This window comes from Phyllobates terribilis, unplaced genomic scaffold (assembly GCF_046119375.1).
Source record: "Phyllobates terribilis strain yellow unplaced genomic scaffold, ASM4611937v1 Scaffold_8__6_contigs__length_399053987, whole genome shotgun sequence".
Lineage (NCBI taxonomy): Eukaryota > Metazoa > Chordata > Amphibia > Anura > Dendrobatidae > Phyllobates > Phyllobates terribilis.
The window spans coordinates 367,813,592-367,834,707 of record NW_027362768.1 but is presented as its reverse complement, the minus strand read 5'-3'; the positions used below and the strand labels follow the sequence as shown (position 1 = coordinate 367,834,707).

The window sequence follows — 21,116 nt, the reverse complement described above, 5'->3', positions numbered from 1 at the left end:
TCTCTACACCCCTCCGACCAGGCGGAGGACCTCCAGTTGTGTTTAGAACCCTTCGGGGTGCCACCTGGTGGTGAATGGACAGAGACTTTCCTATTTCCTGTACCTGATACCTCGCCTGCTTCCTCCAGTGAGTCCGACCTTGTGTACTCTGAAGCAGATGTTTTCTCTGAGCCTCAGTACTCTTCTGACCCGGCGGAGGACCTCCAGTTGTTTCCTGAATCCTCCGGGGTACCACCAGATAACAAAGAGACAGTGACTTTTCCTCATTATGTACCTGATAACCCGTCTATTTCTTCCTGTGAGCTTGACAAGATGTACCTCGAAGCAGAGATTACCCTCAAGTCTCTGTCCCCCTCCAACCCAGTGAACGACTGGTCCTCGAATTCCCTGCGGAAGATTCTGGCAGGCCTGAAGAAGAGGGGGCGTAAGGGGGGAGGTACTGTAACATACCTGGCGGCGTCCTTGCATAGTGGTCCATCTCCCACTGTGCAGGAGCGCGCACTTGATCTCCTGTCCAGAATGTCTCTCTGGCTTCCCTCCATGCTGTCTTGTTTGTGTCTGTGTCTGTTTCTGCTGCTTAAGGGCGGCGCCCGATCACTTCCTGCCTTTTGTACCTGCTGTGGGTCACACCCCTTGTGCGTCCTCAGCCTATCGCTGTCTGTCTCTTGGTATATAGCTCAGCAGCTCCCTTCTATCCCGGCCTGAGCATAAGTGTTTTCCTTCAGTGTGTGCTTGCACTCTGAAGGTGCCAGGTCCCGTCTTTGTTTCCTTGTCTGCCTTTCCTGGAGGCTGTATTTCCAGGCCTGTCTGAACTGTGTCCTGTATGTCTCCTGCTTTGCGGTATTAGTTCCCGTGTCTGAACTGAGTCCTGTATGTCTCCTGCTTTGCGGTATTAGTTCCCGTGTCTGAACTGAGTCCTTTCTTTGTATCTTGTCTGTCCTGTCTGAACACGCTCCTAGCCTGTTCCTCCCGCCTTCTAGGGGCCGATTACCTAGACCCGCTCCTGTATCTTGTCTGTCCTGTCTGAACACGCTCCTTGCCTGTTCGTCCCGCCTCTCTGGGGGCAGTATTCCCAGACCCGCTCCTGTATCCCGCTGCAGTGTCAGTCTCCTCCGTACACTCAGTTCCAGTCTGAACTCTCTCCTATCCTTTACCTGTTTTTCCTCTATGTCCGTTCCCTTCCTTTTTCTGCAGAGTCTGAACTCGTACCTAACTCCTGCCTGTTGTCTCTGTACTCCCGTTTGTGAGTTTGTGGTCCACTCGCTACTTCACTGCTAGTACCCTGTGGGTGTCTGGCTCTGTCTTTCCCTTCCTGTCTGTTCCGTGTGAACAGAGTCCTGTCCTGCCCTGCTTCTGCCCGCTGCTCCTGCAGTCCTGTCCTGCCCTGCTTCTGCCCGCTGCTCCGGCAGTCCTGTCCTGCCCTGCCTGTACCCTATCCTGCCTGTATTGTTCCTGAGTCCCAGTGTGTACTGGGCCCTATCCTGCCTGTATTGTTCCTGAGTCCCAGTGTGTACTGGGCCCTATCCTGCCTGTATTGTTCCTGAGTCCCGGTGTGTACTGGGCTCTATCCCGCCTGTGTTCCTACCTGCTAGTGCCTCCCCGTCTGCACTCTAGCTGTGCTTGCCTTTACCCGCCTGCCTGCATACCCGCCTGCCTGCATACCCGCCTGCCTGCATACCCGCCTGCCTGCATACCAGTCTGTTCCTGTATTTCCCTGTGTGGGTCAACAGCCGTGTCCGGGGTCTGTCCTGGAGTAGCACCTGGTCCCTCTGCTCGGTTCCTCCTTGGTGCACTGGCGTCGTATGCCATCGTGCCACCTTGGTCGGATCGGGTAGATACTTAGTTACGCCCCTCCAGGCATACACTCTCCGGCACGGTCCAGTGGAATCACTACCAGTCACATGCACACGCCGCTCTAGCCCGGGCGTGTGCATAACACATATATTGTATAATGCAGCCTTGATATACTGAATAGGATAAATAATAATACATTTGCCTGGTGCCCTGCCAGTATGTGTACAGTCCTGACAGAGGCTATTAAGTGCATGGTTGGTATGAACCTGAAGTTCAAGAAGATTTTAATATGGGGGAAAACTGGGATGGACAGATAGTGTGTTGAGGCGATACGCCAGTCTAAAGAAATGGGTTTTTAGGGTCTGCTTGAAACTGTGGGTATTGGGAATTAATCGAACTGTCCTGGGTAGTGCATTCCAAAGAATTGGCGCAGCACGCGAGAAATCTTGGAGACGGGAGTGGGAAGTTCAGATTATGGAGGATTTAAGTTTTAAGTCACTGGCAGAACGGAGGACACGTGTAGGGTGGTAGACTGAGACAAGGGAGGAGATGTAGGGGGGTACTGAAGCATGGAGCACTTTGTGGGTAAGCGTGATAAGTTTAAAATGAACTCTATATTGGATGGGCAACCAATGCAATGACTGGCACAGGGAAGAGGCATCGGTGTAGCGGTTGGCGAGGAATATGATCCTGGCTGCTGCGTTAAGGACGGATTGGAGAGGGGAGAGTTTAGTAAGAGGGAGCCGATAAGTAGAGAGTTGCAGTAGTCCAGACGAGAATGAATAAGAGCGACAGTAAGAGTTTTTGCTGAGTCAAAGGTGAGAAAAGTCCTGATTCTTGAGATGTTTTTGAGGTGTAGATGACATGAACGAGCGAGTGATTTGATGTGAGGAGTGAAGGAAAGATCTGAATCAAAAATTAACCCAAGACAGCGGGCTTGTTGCTGGGGAGTAATGGTTGAGCCACAAACGGAAATGGCAATATCGGGCACAGGTAGATTAATGGAGGGAGCAAAGACGAATAGTTCAGTTTTAGGCAGAGGGAGGACATAATGTTAGACACAGCAGAAAGACAATCACTGGTCTTTTGTAGTAATGCAGGGGTGATGTCCGGAGCAGAGGTGTATAATTGGGTGTCATCAGCATAGAGATGGTACTGAAAACCGAATCTACTGATTGTTTGTCCAATAGGAGCGGTGTATAAGGAGAAAAGAAGGGGGCCTAGGACTGATCCTTGAGGAACCCCGACAGTAAGAGGAAGTAGGGAGGAGGAGGAGCCGGCGAAAGACACAGAGAAGGAGCGGTCAGAGAGATAGGAGGAGAACCAGGAGAGAACAGTGTCCTTGAGGCCTATAGAGCGGAGCATAGTGAGGAGGAGCTGGTGATCCACAGTGTCGAATGCTGCAGAGAGATCCAGGAGAATCAGCAGGGAGCAGTGACCAGTAGATTTAGCTGTTAGTAAATCATTAGAGACTTTAGTGAGGGCAGTTTCAGTAGAATATAAAGAGCGGAAACCAGATTGTAAAGGGTCAAGAAGAGAGTTGTCTGAGAGATAGCGGATGAGACTGGAGTGGACCAAGCATTCCAGGAGTTTAGAGATAAAGGGAAGATTGGAAACAGGTCTGTAGTTGGCCGTGCAGTTCTGGTCGAGGGATGGTTTTTTAAGTAATGGTTGTAAGCTGGCGTGTTTAAAAGAAGAGGGAAAGATACCAGATGAGAGGGAAAGGTTGAAAATTTTAGTTAGGCGAGTGGTGACAGCTGGAGCAAGGGACTGAAGGAGATGTGAGGGAATAGGGTCACTGGTGCAGGTGGTAGGGCGAGAAGATGCAAGGAGCCTGATCACTTCATCTTCCGTGACTGGTTCGAAGTCAGAAAATGAGCAAGATACAATGTGGCGGGGGAGAGGATGCATAACATTTGGGGATTGGGAGAAAATTTCCTGTCGGATATGGTCATTTTTTCTTTGAAATAATTGGCCAGATCGTCAGCGCTGAGGTCGGTGGTCGGGGCCTGTGTTGTTTGATTGAGGAGAGAATGAAACGTGTCAAAGAGTCTTTTAGGATTATTGGAAAGTGAGATGATGAGGTTGTTAAAGTAGGTTTGTTTGGAGAGGTGAAGGGCAGAGTTATATGTTTTCAGCATAAATTTATAGTGGAGGAAATCTTCGGGCAGATTTGATTTTCTCCACAGCCCTTCAGCGCACCTGGAGCACCGCTGGAGAAGACGTGTTTGAGGTGTATGCCAGGGTTGTCGCCGTCTATGCCGAATTTTTGTTTGTGTAGGAGGTGCGGCTTCATCCAGGGCGCATAGCATTATTTCGTTATAATGCTTCAATGCAGAGTCGGGACATGAGAGGGAGGAGATTGGGGCCAATGATGATTGCAACCTTTTTATAAATTTCTGGGTGTTAATGGCGCGTATATTTCTAGAAGTGTGGAAAGTGGGGGTGTCTTGAGTAGAGTCACAGTTCTTGACAGAGAATGAAAGAAGATTATGGTCAGAGAGTGGAAGGGGAGAGTTAGTAAAGTCATGTACTGAGCAAAGCCGGGAGAAGATCAGGTCCAATGTGTTCCCGTCCTCATGTGTAGGAGAATTAGCAAGCTGTGAAAGGCCGAAGGAGGAGGTTAGTGATAAAAGGTGAGCGGCAGATGGGGAAAGAGGATCACCAATTGGGATGTTAAAGTCTCCCATGATTATCGTGGGGATGTCGCAGGATAGAAAATTTGGAAGCCAGGCAGCAAAGTGATCCAGGAATTGATGGGGGGGGGACCTGGAGGGCGATAGACAACCGCCACTCGCAGGGAGAAAGGCCGGTAGAGTCTGACTGTGTGGGCCTCAAAAGACGGGAAGATAAGGGAGGGTACAGGGGGGATAACCTGAAAAGTACATTTTGTTGAAAGAAGCAGACCAACACCTCCCCCTGACCTGTTGTCAGGTCGCGGGGTATGAGAGAAATGTAGGCCACCATAGGAGAGAGCTGCAGCGGCGGTGGTGGTGTCCGACTGCTGGATCCAGGTTTCAGTGAGAGCCAGAAGGTTGAGGGAATTAGAGAGGAAAAAGTCATGAATGTAAGAGAGTTTATTACAAGCTGAGCGCGCATTCCAAAGGGCACAGTTGAATGAGACAGAAGATATGCAGGGAATATTAATGAGATTAGCAGGGTTTCTGAATGTAACAGGGAAAGAGTTAGTGTTATTATTACTGGAGGGTCCTGGGTTGGGAGAAATATCACCTGCGACTAATAGAAGGAAGATACAGAGAGTAAGCAGATGATTGAGTGATTTGTGAGAGCGTTTCCTGTGTTGTATGGTGGGAATGAATGGATCTGCGTGGTATAACATTGTGAAGAGAGCATGACAGCTGTACATAGGAGAAGAGAGGAGAGAGGGGTTAATATGGGTGAAGTGTGCCGAATTTGTGGGAGAACGGTGAATGTGGATGATTGTAGCAGCCAGAATATAAATGGCACAAATACAAATGGTGAATACTGTTTGCCAAAAACATGACCTGGAAGCAAGTTTGTTTGTTTGTCTTGCATGTCTTACCTGTCTCCTGCCCAACTGCCATTTTCTAACTGCCAGGGCACTTCGATAAAGTATGCATAAATGCCCCCGCATAAATGCTGCCCCTTGACTATGTCTCAATATATAGGGACATATCTGCTTAGATCTACACAGATTTAACTCGTTAGCAATCAATCACTAACTTAAAAGACAACAGGAGACCATAAAGTGCAGGGAAAAAAAAAAAAAACACAAAACAAACAAACAACAGACTGGCAAACTCAACATGGATCATAAACTCTTAAAGTAAGTGTGATGACCTTAAAGTATCATGGATTAAAAAACGTAGAGGAGTGAAAAATATATACCAGTGATTGATAGGCTGCAGAGCATTGCATGGAGATACAAGGCAGTTTTCAGGATAGATCACACAAGGAGTGAAAAATATATACCAGTGATTGATAGGCTGCAGAGCATTGCATGGAGATACAAGGCAGCTTTCAGGATAGATCACACAAGGAGTGAAAAATATATACCAGTGATTGATAGGCTGCAGAGCATTGCATGGAGATACAAGGCAGTTTTCAGGATAGATCACACAAGGAGTGAAAAATATATACCAAAGGGTATATATTGTCAGAAAAATATATACCAAAGGGTATATATTGTCAGAAAACAACACCCAATTTTGGGTCAGGCTTTGCAGCTCTCTGGCGCCCCCTTATCCTGCTGGTCACACACGGTATTGACCGAGGATAAGCACGGGTGCAGCTGCTCTAGTTTATGTCGACTATTGCGGCACGTGATGTGACAGGACGTATATATACCACCAGTTCCTTCCAGGAACGTATATATACCTCCGACCTGCCACCCTCAAACCACAATATCACATAAATACTGGTATACTGCCACCACCGATCGCTTAACAGGTGGATCGGGTACCCGTTAGGTAACGTGAATTAGCGGGTGAGGAACGTGTTTGCTCGACATAGGACAAGAAGAACGAAGCTGGTAAATAATAATGATTTACTCCCAAAAGGGGGGCAGTGTTTACAAAAGATATACAAGATATTATAAAAGAGACAATTTACATATATGCATAAAACAGTTATTAAAATAAAAGGGATAAGTAATAGCAAAACCTGCGCCACGAGGTGATGGTCTCAGATACTGTGGGGGGGACAGCTCCCCGGAAATTAGAGGTGATTCTTGTACGCAGCGTGGTGTGCATGCGTCTGACGTCCCTGAGGGTACAAACGGTCCCCAAATAATAGCAGATTCACCTCTTTGAAAGATCCGTGAAGTGCAGCAGTAAGGACCGGTTATAAACCTTCTCCCATTCTCTTTTCTTACAGGTGACAACTGTGAGGTGGACAGCAGCTCAGGACGCTGCGTGCCCGGAGTCTGCAGTAATGGGGGCACATGCACTAACTTGGCAGAAGGAGGCTTCACTTGCCAGTGTCCATCTGGAGGCTTTGAGAAGCCATACTGCGAACTGTCAACACGTTCCTTCCCTCCTAAATCGTTTGTCATGTTCCGAGGATTGCGGCAGAGATTCCACATGAGCCTCTCACTGTCGTAAGTGCCGTCCGTCCGTAGTCTGTGTCTGCCTGTGGTCCCCATATCTATGGTCCAGTGAGAGTAAAATGAACAGCTAATATCCGTCTACCTACAAAAACTAAGACTGACAGAGTGAAGCAAAGGTGAACAGGTGCAAGCTGCTGCGATTGTACTATATACAGATCAAAAAATGCAACAGCCACTGTCTCAGAGAGAGAGGTCGCCTTGTCATGGCCGGTGGGCTCTCATGAATTGGCCAATTTATGTGCTAAGTTCCTTCTTTTTATAAGTATATTCTATATAGCAGTAATGCAGTTTAAGTGTCATGTGTTCAATGTTTGAAGACATCTTAGTGCATCTGTATTCTTTGGTTTGTATCTATCTATCCATATATCTATCTTTTTATCTTTCATTCTTCTAGAGCTTAGCAAAAAGGTTTCCAGCTATCACATCTACTAACTCTCTGTTTGCAATAAACCAACAAAACAAAAACAATTTAAATATCTCAACACAACTAATATAATAAGTGGTTTTTACTAAATACTATGATTCCTCACGAACACTGCCCGAAGCTGATGTCTGGCTATGCATCATGTTTCCAGCATGTTATAACAGCCAGCAGGGCTCTACTAAGTACTAAAGACACTTGTCATAAAGAGGGTGAATAATTCTGAGTCTGCAAGTGCCAGTGGTATTTTGTGCTGGATTTGGAGAAATCGCTTATTCTATTAGTTGTGCTTCAGCTATTTACATTGTTCTTGTTTCATTATTTTATTGCAAACAGCATAAAGTTTGTAAATGTTTCTAATAAACAGTTGCAATGGAAGTAGGCGGGATGAATATTTTTTTTTTGCAATTCTATCTATTTATCTATCTATATTCCGAGATAGTAAGATAGAGATTGTATTTTTTTTTAGACAGGAGGCCACAGGTTATTACCCTCATTCTCCTCCTTATATTTGCTCTGTCCCCTCTCCCCTCATTCCCCACTTAGCTTCTGCTCCATTCCAGATGTTCCTGCTGCTTTCCATCACAGCCCAGCACTTACTCATGAGATTAGAATTGATTGATGATGATGATGTCATTAGGTGCCCTCCTCCCACCAATCAGATCATTGCGCTGTTATATGCTCGGAGGATGACCTCATCCGTGACCTTGAGTCAGAGGGGTCCGATCTATATCCCACAGTGCTGTTCAGAGATGGTCATCGTTTACATGCGTGCCATCTATCTATTATCTATCTATCTATTTATCTATCTTTTATCTATCTGTCTATCCTGTCACCTGGTAGTTCTCCAGCAGTGTTACATTTAATTATTTGCATTCTGAGGATGATGGGTGTAGTAGTTTAGTGGATTAACATCTTTTTATTTAACTCTGTCCTGCTAATATATTCATATTCTCGTCCTGCCGGTTATTGTTAGTGAATCATTTTGATTGTGGTGATCAGTCAGCGGCTTTTACACTGAGGATTGATCCCTCTTGATGTTGTTACAGTGATTCATTTATTAGTCAGGATATTGATCAGCGCTCAGCCCGGATCTCTCCAGAGCCGACGATCTGACGAGATGTCTTACATAATATCTATCTTAGGAAATTATAAAGTCTTACCATATATTCAATAGTAAACTCCAGGCTTATCTCCAGCGTGAGGAAATAGGAAATAGCAGTTCTAGGTCTATTATCTTTACAACGCTAACATAGTGCCCCCACCACAGTACCAATCACAATGTCCCATAATGACAGTCAGAGTACCCCGATAATTACAGCTACAGCACTTCAGTATGAGGGCCAGCCACAGTACCCCCATAATGACGGCTATAGTGCTTCATTATGAGGATTGACCACAGTACCCCCATAATGACGGCTATAGTGCTTCATTATGAGGATCGACTACAGAACCCCCATAACGATGGCTGTAGTGCTTGAGTATGAGGATCAGCCACCATACCCCCATAATGTCAGCTATAGTGCTTCAGTATGAGGACAAGCCACAGTACCCCCGTAATGACGGCTATAGAGCTTCAGTATGAGGACAAACCACAGTACCCCTGTAATGACGGCTATAGTTCTTCAGTATGAGGACTAGCCACAGTACCCTCATAATTACAGCTACAGCACTTCAGTACAAGGATCGGCCACAGTACCCCTATAATGACGGCTATAGTGCTTCAGTATGAGGATTGGCCACTGTACCCCCATAATGTCGGCTATAGTGCTTCAGTATTAGGATCCACAGTACCCCCATAATGTCGGCTATAGTGCTTCAGTATGAGGACAAGCCACAGTACCCCCGTAATGATGCCTATAGTGCTTTAGTATGAGGACAAGCCACAGTACCCCTGTAATGACGGCTATAGTTCTTCAGTATAAGGACTAGCCACAGTACCCTCATAATTACAGCTATAGCACTTCAGTACAAGGATCGGCCACAGTACCCCCCATAATGATGGCTATAGTGCTTCAGTATGAGGATCGGCCACTGTACCCCCATAATGTCGGCTATAGTGCTTCAGTATGAGGATCGGCCACAGTACCCCCATAATGACTGCTATAGTGCTTCAGTATGAGGATTGGCCACTGTACCCCCATAATGATGGCAACTGAAATTTAGTATGAAAACTATCTACAGTGCCCCCATATTGACAGCTTTGTTCCTCTGATTACAGTTCCAACTAGTGTGTGCTGCTATTACTACTACATTGCCCCCTTGGCAGATTCAGCCAGGGTGCTGCAGAAATGATTGGCACATTGCCCCCATAATTGTTTTATCTGAAGTGCCTTCATAATTATGGCCACAGTGCCTCCTTGACATAGGCACACATTATTATTTCCTATGGTGACACCCACATCCAGGATGCCCTTTAGGCAGAGCCAAACTTGTTTCTGCATAATAGCAACCACAGAGCCCCCATAATAGTTTTGATCAAAGGCTATGATAATGATAGCCACTGTGCCAAAATGTGAGCGCCCACCTTACAGCCCTGTGCCTCCTTAACAGTTCCTTCTAGACCGCCCTTATAATGATACGTACATTGCCCATAATAAATTTAGTGCCCTGATAATGCCACTGCTTCAATGTATGATTGGTGAGGGTCTGACCTCAGGGGCCTCAGGGGTGGTCTGGCAAAAGAGCAATTTTACTTCGGTCACCGAAACAATGGCCATATTTGGTATTGCGGTTTATTCTATTCAGGAGAAAAGGGCATAGACTGGATGTCAGGATGTAAGGGACCTCTGCCACTGGTAATTTTTGGAGATATTTGGGGACTATTGTAAGGCTTTTAGGGCTTTGTTGTCAAATTGGTGCCGTCGCACAAAAAATATACCAGATTTCGCCTTGACTACTACAATCTCACTTTTTCCACATATTTCTCCCAAGAGAAGTTTACAGGAGAATAAGGCTATGTTCACACATGTTGGGTTTTTCAACATCATAAATCTGCAGCAAAACCTAATCTCTGGCAGGAAGTCAGCTGCGTCAAAAACACAGGTTTTGCTGCGCTCTTTGATGCGTTTTTTTCACTGTCCTTCTGTCTCTATTTATGCATGTACTTAGTGTTGTGTTAAAAAAGAGAGGACTTCATTCTATTTTGCCATGAAAAATGCTGAAAAAACCCTAATGCAAATTTGGAGCGTTTTTGATGTGTTTTTTTTTCACCACCCATTACTTCCTATGGGTGAAAAAACGCTGAAAGAAGTGACATGCTCTATTTTCCAAAAACCCAACCAAGGCACAAAATACTCAACAAAAAAAAAAAACATGGTGTGAACAGAGAATCCTGATTTCTCATAGACTTTGCTGGTACTGCAAAACGCAGCTGAAAATTTGCATAAAAATCTGCAGCTAAAAACGCTGAAAAACCCAACATGTGTGAACGTAGCCTAAGAGTTTTTCAGCATGGCACTAGATTTCGCACTCCCTCTGCACCGCAGACTGGCAGTGCCCCCTGAGTTCGGCAGAGGAGCCTCTGATTGCTTTATATGGCATGTAAATGCTGGATATTCCAGCTGCTCCACTCCATAGACGCGGTAATTAGTCTGTTCTGTCTTTTATTACTTTTGTCACATTTTATTAGATTTGATTATCTAGGAGGATATTTTATATGAGCTTTTCAGTCTGCAAATTTAATCTCCTGCCCTAAAGAGGTCGCGTTTAATAACATCTCTCCCGGGGGCGTCCTGAGGGTGGTAAAACGCAACGGGAAAAATTACAGCAGATCCGTGCAATAAAACAATGACCACTCTACTCAAACAGCAGCAAAGCGGAAAGGGACTGACCAAGGCTGGGCCCCATCTTCTCTAGGGCCCCGAAGTATTCAAAAAGTAAGTCAAGTCTTATAAAGTGATGAATTGTGACTGGTGGGCTCCGACCCTTGAGACCCCAACCGATCCTTAGAATGACGAGGCCACAGAGCAGAGTTAGTGCTGCACCACTTTATTGAATGAAGCCGGCTGCAGTTTCACAGTTGGGCAGCTGGGGGTGCTGTTGTGCACAGAGATCCCCACTGGTCAGAAAAGAGATGTCCTAGAGGTCATGCCCCCACTGATCATAAGAGGGATGTCCTAGAGGTGAGATCCCCACTGGTCAGAAGAGGGATGTCCTAGAGGTGAGATCCCCACTGGTCAGAAGAGGGATGTCCTAGAGGTCAGACCCCCACTGGTCAGAAGAGGGATGTCCTAGAGGTCAGACCCCCACTGGTCAGAAGAGGGATGTCCTAGAGCTCATGCCCCCACTGATCATAAGAGGGATGTCCTAGAGGTGAGATCCCCACTGGTCAGAAGAGGGATGTCCTAGAGGTGAGATCCCCACTGGTCAGAAGAGGGATGTCCTAGAGGTCAGACCCTCACTGATCAGAAGAGGGATGTCCTAGAGGTCAGACCCCCACTGATCAGAAGAGGGATGTCCTAGAGGTTAGACCCCCACTGGTCAGAAGAGGGATGTCCTAGAGGTCAGACCCCACTGATCAGAAGAGGGATGTCCTAGAGGTGAGATCCCCACTGGTCAGAAGAGGGATGTCCTAGAGGTGAGATCCCCACTGGTCAGGAGAGGGATGTCCTAGAGGTCAGACCCCCACTGATCAGAAGATGGATGTCCTAGAGGTGAGATCCCCACTGATCAGAAGAGGGATGTCCTAGAGGTGAGATCCCCACTGATCAGAAGAGGGATCTCCTAGAGGTCAGACACCCGCTGATCAGAAGAGGGATGTCCTAGAGGTCAGACCCCCACTGGTCAGAAGAGGGATGTCCTAGAGGTGAGATCCCAACTGGTCAGAAAAGAGATGTCCTAGAGGTCATGCCCCCACTGGTCAGAAGAGGGATGTCCTAGAGGTCAGACCCCCACTGGTCAGAAGAGGGATGTTCTAGAGGTCAGACCCCCACTTGTCAGAAGAGGGATGTCCTAGAGGTGAGATCCCCACTGGTCAGAAGAGGGATGTCCTAGGTCAGACCCCCACTGGTCAGAAGAGAGATGTCCTAGAGGTCAGACCCCCACTGATCAGAAGAGGGATGTCCTAGAGGTGAGATCCCCACTGGTCAGAAGAGGGATGTCCTAGAGGTCAGACCCCCACTGGTCAGAAGAGGGATGTCCTAGAGGTCAGACCCCCACTGATCAGAAGAGGGATGTCCTAGAGGTTAGACCCCCACTGGTCAGAAGAGGGATGTCCTAGAGGTCAGACCCCCACTGATCAGAAGAGGGATGTCCTAGAGGTTAGACCCCCACTGGTCAGAAGAGGGATGTCCTAGAGGTGAGATCCCCACTGGTCAGGAGAGGGATGTCCTAGAGGTCAGACCCCCACTGATCAGAAGAGGGATGTCCTAGAGGTGAGATCCCCACTGATCAGAAGAGTGATGTCCTAGAGGTGAGATCGCCACTGATCAGAAGAGGGATGTCGTAGAGGTGAGATCCCCACTGGTCAGGAGAGGGATGTCCTAGAGGTCAGACCCCCACTGATCAGAAGAGGGATGTCCTAGAGGTGAGATCCCCACTGATCAGAAGAGTGATGTCCTAGAGGTGAGATCGCCACTGATCAGAAGAGGGATGTCGTAGAGGTGAGATCCCCACTGGTCAGGAGAGGGATGTCCTAGAGGTCAGACCCCCACTGATCAGAAGAGGGATGTCCTAGAGGTGAGATCGCCACTGATCAGAAGAGGGAACTCCTAGAGGTCAGACACCCGCTGATCAGAAGAGGGATCTCCTAGAGGTCAGACACCCGCTGATCAGAAGAGGGATCTCCTAGAGGTCAGATCCCCACTGATCAGAAGAGGGATCTCCTAGAGGTCAGACCCCCACTGATCAGAAGAGGGATCTCCTAGAGGTCAGACACCCGCTGATCAGAAGAGGGATCTCCTAGAGGTCAGACCCCCACTGATCAGAAGAGGGAACTCCTAGAGGTCAGACCCCCGCTGATAAGAAGAGGGATCTCCTAGAGGTCAGACACCCACTGATCAGAAGACGGATCTCCTAGAGGTCAGACACCCGCTGATCAGAAGAGGGATCTCCTAGAGGTCAGACACTTACTGATCATCATAGATGGGAATACCCCTCCAAAAACGTTGCTTACTAGTGATCAGCCTTTTATCCAAAGGACTCCCGCAGCGCCATCACTGTGGAGTTGAAACATTACATGTTGTCCATTGGAATTAATGAGCTGTCTATGTAGTGCACTAAAGTGCAAAATCCTTCAGATGAGAGACGTTCTTTTATAGTCCTTTACCCCTCTCATACCAGCCCCACGATTGGGATGAATTACACTGCATGTCTCCCTTGCCCGGGGAAGGGGATATCATGATGCTTCCTTCAGTCCTTCTGGTAATCACAGAAATGGGACTTATGACAGCTGCTCCATGACAGCTGCTCCATTCTCCCCCATTAACATGGATCAATCCAATCAACAACACTGAGGCCTCATTTTCGTGCCATGATAGAATGTAATTTTTCTGCCAACCTATAACCATTAGGTCTTCCCTGATGCCAGCTTGTGGATCTGACCACGAGAGCTGCCACGGCCGGCACTGATCATGTGTTTGGCAGGTATACGGTATCATCAGGCTCCTTGTGATATTCAAGGTCGTATTCTTCATTGTCATTTCTCCTCATAGATATTTATATCTGTTAATGACGCTCTTGAACCACTTGACCCTCTTAAGCAAAGGCCATTAAACCCTCCACACGACCACGGGAAAGGATCCTGCTCGGTGCGATAATAAGGACTGAGTGGCTCGGAAGAAGGGAACATTTCAGGCTAAAGGAAAAACATTAATTTCTTGTCAATGTCTAACTGCTTAATCCCCATAGAGGAACATTTCAAGTAAAGGTCACAGCTCGTCTCCCCACCAGAGCGCAATCTACAAAGACGGATTTGGACATCCTCCGCCTTAATACCTTTCCATCTCCTCTGATTTTACCTGTGGTGAAAATTGTACTGAAATCTTTATAGTATCGGAGAATATTGTGAAGTGCACAATCCATAATGTATCAGACTTCATAAATAGGTTTACCAACATAACATCGCAGTGCTGGCGGGGGCTCAATTATCATAGATCGAAATCTTACTAACATCCTGCAGAGCACGAATTAAAATGGTTAGTTATTGAATAAAAAAAATAGAATTAAATGACTTATTCCTTGGAGAAAAAAATAAAATACATTGCTTATTGTTGACTGATCCTGTATTATACTCCAGAGCTGCACTCATGATTCTGCTGGTGAAGTCACTGTGTACATACATTACATTACTGATCCTGTACTGATCCTGAGTTACATCCCTGTATTATACTCCAGAGCTGCACTCATTATTCTGCTGGTGCAGTCACTGTGTACATACATTACATTACTTATCCTGTACTGATCCTGAGTTACATCCTGTATTATACTCCAGAGCTGCACTCACTATTCTGCTGGTGCAGTCACTGTGTCCATACATTACATTACTGATCCTGAGTTACATCCTGTATTATACTCCAGAGCTGCACTCATGATTCTGCTGGTGCAGTCACTGTGTACATACATTACATTACTGATCCTGTACTGATCCTGAGTTACATCCCTGTATTATACTCCAGAGCTGCACTCATTATTCTGCTGGTGCAGTCACTGTGTACATACATTACATTACTTATCCTGTACTGATCCTGAGTTACATCCTGTATTATACTCCAGAGCTGCACTCACTATTCTGCTGGTGCAGTCACTGTGTACATACATTACATTACTGATCCTGAGTTACATCCTGTATTATACTCCAGAGCTGCACTCATGATTCTGCTGGTGCAGTCACTGTGTACATACATTACATTACTGATCCTGTACTGATCCTGAGTTACATCCTGTATTATACTCCAGAGCTGCACTCACTATTCTGCTGGTGCAGTCACTGTGTACATACATTACATTACAGATCCTGTACTGATCCTGAGTTACATCCTGTATTATACTCCAGAGCTGCACTCATGATTCTGCTGGTGCAGTCACTGTGTACATACATTACATTACTGATCCTGTACTGATCCTGAGTTACATCCCTGTATTATACTCCAGAGCTGCACTCATTATTCTGCTGGTGCAGTCACTGTGTACATACATTACATTACTTATCCTGTACTGATCCTGAGTTACATCCTGTATTATACTCCAGAGCTGCACTCACTATTCTGCTGGTGCAGTCACTGTGTACATACATTACATTACTGATCCTGATTTACATCCTGTATTATACTCCAGAGCTGCACTCATGATTCTGCTGGTGCAGTCACTGTGTACATACATTACATTACTGATCCTGTACTGATCCTGAGTTACATCCTGTATTATACTCCAGAGCTGCACTCACTATTCTGCTGGTGCAGTCACTGTGTACATACATTACATTACAGATCCTGTACTGATCCTGAGTTACATCCTGTATTATACTTCAGAGCTGCACTCTTGCATGGTATCATTTAGGCTCTGTCAAAACTGGTTCTGTGCCAGCTGTGGGGTTCATGTGCTCAGGAGGTGAGGTATGCGTGCGAAGATGTGGACACTCAGGATTTTTACTGAGACATCCGTACACCATAAGGACCCGCTGTAAAGAAATGTGTTAGGGTCACTAGGAGAGGTGGATCCTCAAGTCCCAAGGTCCAGGTGGGCACACGGACATCGGTGCAGCAGGCAGTTGAGGTATGTGGGAAAAAGGTAGCAGAGGTCCTGGAGATCGCAGCCAGGTAGCAAAGGCGAAGGGTGCAGAACCCTGACCCTGGAGAGGTGTGTAACAAAATGTACATTGCCTGGTATAAGTTTCTTTGCAGTAGCCCTCTGTATAGGAAGGTGCAATCTGCTGTGCTTTCCTATACAATTAAACAAACGGCAGGCAGGCACATACCAGACAGACGGAGGCCGAAGGAACACATCTTCAGCCTCTGTGGTGAATGGTCACATCTGGCGCCTAAAGCTTCCGACGTATACCATCCACAAGGTGCACAGACACAGTGTGCTCCTCGCCTAACCTGAAAAAATGAGAAAAAAAGAAAAGCGACAACAAAGCCCCAAATAAGCATAGAACAAATATAATTTTATTAGATACACAAGTCAAAAAGTAATACATTAAAGAGCTTAAAGGCACAGAGTGCCACATATGTAGTTAAAAAACCAAGGACACCAAAAAGCCCCCACAATAACCCAATATAGACGACAATAAGGGGTGTATATTAATAGCACCACAAAGGCATACATCGGTAATAACACCAATAAGGGACAATTCCCAAATATCAGAAAGTATGCAAGAAAGGGGTAAGTAGGGCATATAAAAAGTGGAAGACAAAATATCAAGATAAATAGCCAATAGTTACCCAAATTGCAAATACCGGTGGTGCATCAAATGAGGGAAAGAAAGGGAAGGGGGGCCTAATGGTGTCACCCCTACGCGCGTTTCGGCAGGCCTTCGTCAGGGGGCATGGAGGTAAAGAGCACTGGGGCCTCTTAAATAGCCAGTCCACTGATTAGCAAATGGTGCACAGCTGCTAGGAACATGTATACTTGTGCCCAAGGACCTTAATGACGCTTTTCGCGTCATAGTGGGCGGGGCGAGCCGCGGCGTCCGCATCATGTGACACCCACGTGACAGTCAGCTGACTGGTCAGCAGGTCCTCACATAGAGATGCAGAGAGCCGCGGCGCGCGCCGCCGGCATGACACGGAAGCGTTCACGGTCACTAGGCAACCCAGATAAGTGTGTGTGATGGCGAGGCCTGCCCATAATAGGTAGCATATGGAACCAAGCCAGCAGACACACAAGTGGAGTGAGAAACAAGGCAGTGAGCCAAGAGCAAAGGAAGCAGAAATGTACATAGTATCAGGTTCGCACCTACCAAATGAGCATGGCAAAGAAACTTCATTTATATTTAACAATCAGATATGACAGTAGTATATAATTATTATATCAAGGAACAATGTAAATACCATTATCCAGACAAAATTGTCATGATTGGAGCAAAATGGCCAACAGTATTATCAAAGATAAATTTGCATAACAGCCATACATTAAATAGAATAATGAAATCAGCATGTCCATAATGTACAAAAATACAAAAAAATTATATGACAAATAACATAGTTGACCAGAGGATGGATCCGCCTAGGAAACATGAATTGAGGAGCAGCAGGTGTGGAGTTTTGCACCAAATAAGGAGGCTAGAATGGAGACCACAGTGTGTTGACCACGTAAATAGATGGAATAAAAATATCTAAAAATTCAATAAAAATGTGGAACAAATTAGTAACACATAGCACATAAATGGCGACACAGGTGAGGTTATGAGAGGATGGACACAACCAGGAGGCAATCAAAAAATGGGAACAAAGCTAAGGGACTCGTTCAAGCCCTTGGGATGTACAGTATCTAATTGCCATATCCAGCGGGCCTCCAATTGGGCCAGCCGTTGGCTCATTTTACCACCACGGATGGTGGAAGGAAGAAAGTCTATACCCCGAACTCTCAACCCAGAACTATCACAATTGTGATGAAGTTTGAAGTGACGGGGAATGGTCCTGAGCGTGGAAGCATCCGCGTGACCTGCCGCAGACTGAATGCCCAGAACATGCTCACGAACTCGAATTTTAAGTTGGCGGGAGGTGAGTCCCACATATATAAGACCACAAGGACAGGTGGCAAAGTAGATCACGTATCTTGACATACAATTGATCGACTTGCGTATGTCATATGTCCTTGTATGAGATGAATTAAAGAATTGGGTAGCATGTTCAATATTGGGGCAAGCAATGCAGCGGCCACACGGCCTGCATCCAGGCGCAGGACCAGACCCGTCAATAAAAACCTTTCCCCGAGTGGGTTGATAGTGGCTATGGACCAAAAGGTCTCGAAGATTTCTAGACCTCCTAATGGTAATGTTGGGAGCAGAGGGTATAAACTTAGAAATAATAGGATCCGTTTGTAAAATGGGCCAAGCCTTGGCAAGGCAGGAACGCATACGGGCAAATTGGGAGTGATATTGTGTGATGAATCTCACATGATTCTTCTGATTAACCTTAGCTGTATTTTTGTAAAGTAAATCATGTCGTTTAGACCGTAGTGCCCGGTTGAACGCCTTTTTAACAGAGCGTCTACTATAGCCTCTCTCTAAAAATCGTATCTTGAGATCATTAGCTTGCTTGATAAATTCCCGATCGTCGGAACAAATTCGACGTAATCTGAGAAACTGACCAATAGGCACTGAACGAATCATGTACCTTGGGTGTGCTGAAGAGGCATGTAGTAGGCAGTTGGTGGCCGTAGTTTTCCTGAAGATACTAGTCTGCAGGAATTCACGCTCATCTTTTTGAATGGTAACATCCAAGAACGTAATTTTGTTTTTATCGCATTGAAATGTAATAAAAATATTGAGATCGTTTAGGTTGAGAGACTGCATGAAAAATTGTAATTGTTCCTCAGTTCCCTGCCAAACGAACAGTATGTCATCAATGTACCGCATCCAGAAGGGGATGCGGTCCATTGATGACAGCTGATCGTGCAGGGTACGACTTTTACTTCCTCTAGATAGTCAAGTTCGATCGTCTTCTCGGCTCTCCGCCAGGGTCTTGGCGGACCCCGGCGGGGCCGATCCAAGGACCTCACTAAACCATCCAATCGGTAGTAGCGACGGGCGGTGTGTACAAAGGGCAGGGACTTAATCAACGCGAGCTTATGACCCGCACTTACTGGGAATTCCTCGTTCACGGGGAAGAATTGCAATCCCCGATCCCCATCACGAACGGGGTTCAGCGGGTTACCCGCACCTGTCGGCGAAGGGTAGACACACGCTGGTCCGTTCAGTGTAGCGCGCGTGCAGCCCCGGACATCTAAGGGCATCACAGACCTCGCCTAACCTGTACACTCCGTTGGCTGAAACCCATGATAATGTACAGACTTTCCTTACAGCAATGTGCTATAATAGTAACTGATAAAACACAGTAATATAAATATCTGATAATAATAATAGATGTATAAAACTGATTTTGTTTCTATTTCTATTCAGATTTGCCACTAAAGAGAAGAATGGCCTCTTGTTTTACAATGGACGACTCAACGAGAAGCATGACTTCATTGCAGTAGAAATTAACGACGGACAAGTACAGCTGAAATACTCCACAGGTCTGTGCTTCATGTTACATTTTGTGCAAAGTGGAATAATAGATTGATAAATTGTTTATCTCACTTTGTGTATCCATATATTACTTATCTTATTCTGATCCTGAGTTACATCCTGTATTATACTCCAAAGCTGCACTCACTATTCTGCTGGTGTGGTCACTGCGTACATACATTACATTACTGATCCTGAGTTACATCCTGTATTATACTCCAGAGCTGCACTCACTATTCTGCTGGGACAGTCGCTGTGTACATACATTACATTACTGATCCTGAGTTACATCCTGTATTATACTCCAGAGCTGCACTCAATATTCTGCTGGTGCAGTCGCTGTGTACATACATTACATTACTGATCCTGAGTTACATCCTGTATTATACTCCAGAGCTGCACTCACTATTCTGCTGGGACAGTCGCTGTGTACATACATTACATTACTGATCCTGAGTTACATCCTGTATTATACTCCAGAGCTGCACTCAATATTCTGCTGGTGCAGTCACTGTGTACATACATTACATTACTGATCCTGAGTTACATCCTGTATTATACTCCAGAGCTGCACTCACTATTCTACTGGTGCAGTCACTGTGTACATACATTACATTACTGATCCTGAGTTACATCCTGTATTATATTCCAGAGCTGCACTCACTATTCTGCTTGTGCAGTCACTGCGTACATACATTACATTACTGATCCTGAGTTACATCCTGTATTATACTCCAGAGCTGCACTCACTATTCTGCTGGTGCAGTCACTGTGTACATACATTACATTACTGATCCTGAGTTACATCCTGTATTATACTCCAGAGCTGCACTCACTATTCTGCTGGTGCAGTCACTGCGTACATACATTACATTACTGATCCTGAGTTACATCCTGTATTATACTCCAGAGCTGCACTCACTATTCTGCTGGTGCAGTCACTGTGTACAGACATTACATTACTGATCCTGAGTTACATCCTGTATTTTAGTCCAGAGCTGCACTCACTATTCTGCTGGTGCAGTCACTGTGTACATACATTACATTACTGATCCTGTACTGATCCTGAGTTACCTCCTGTATTATACTCCAGAGCTGCACTCACTATTCTGCTGGTGCAGTCACTGTGTACATACATTACATTACTGATCTTGAGTTACATCCTGTATTTTACTCCAGAGCTGCACTCACTATTCTGCTGGTGCAGTCAGTGTACATACATTACATTACTGATCCTGTACTGATACTGTACTGATCCTGAGTTTCATCCTGTATTATACTCCAGAGCTGCACTCACTATTCTGCTGGTGCAGTCACTGTGTACATACATTACATTACTGATCCTGAGTTACATCCTGTATTATACTCCAGAGCTGCACTCACTATTCAGCTAGTGCAGTCACTGTGTACATACATTACATTACTGATCCTGAGTTACATCCTGTATTATACTCCTACTCCAGAGCAGCACTCACTATTCTGCTGGTGCAGTCACTGAGTACATAGATTACATTACTGATCCTGAGTTACATCCTGTATTATACTCCAGAGCTGCACTCACTATTCTGCTGGGACAGTCGCTGTGTACACACATTACATTACTGATTCTGAGTTACATCCTGTATTATACTCCAGAGCTGCAC

General features: G+C 45.9%; 1 protein-coding gene across 3 annotated transcripts in view; it reads left to right on the top strand.

Moving 5' to 3' along the window:
- Positions 1–21,116, top strand: part of CELSR3 (cadherin EGF LAG seven-pass G-type receptor 3) — a 137,519-nt gene that overhangs the window by 76,447 nt on the left and 39,956 nt on the right. For all 3 annotated transcript variants that reach the window (XM_073644901.1, XM_073644900.1, XM_073644902.1), the window contains exons 3-4: positions 6,652–6,874; positions 19,366–19,481. In XM_073644901.1, coding sequence (XP_073501002.1) covers positions 6,652–6,874; positions 19,366–19,481 — 339 coding nt within the window. The remainder of the gene's footprint in view (positions 1–6,651; positions 6,875–19,365; positions 19,482–21,116) is intronic.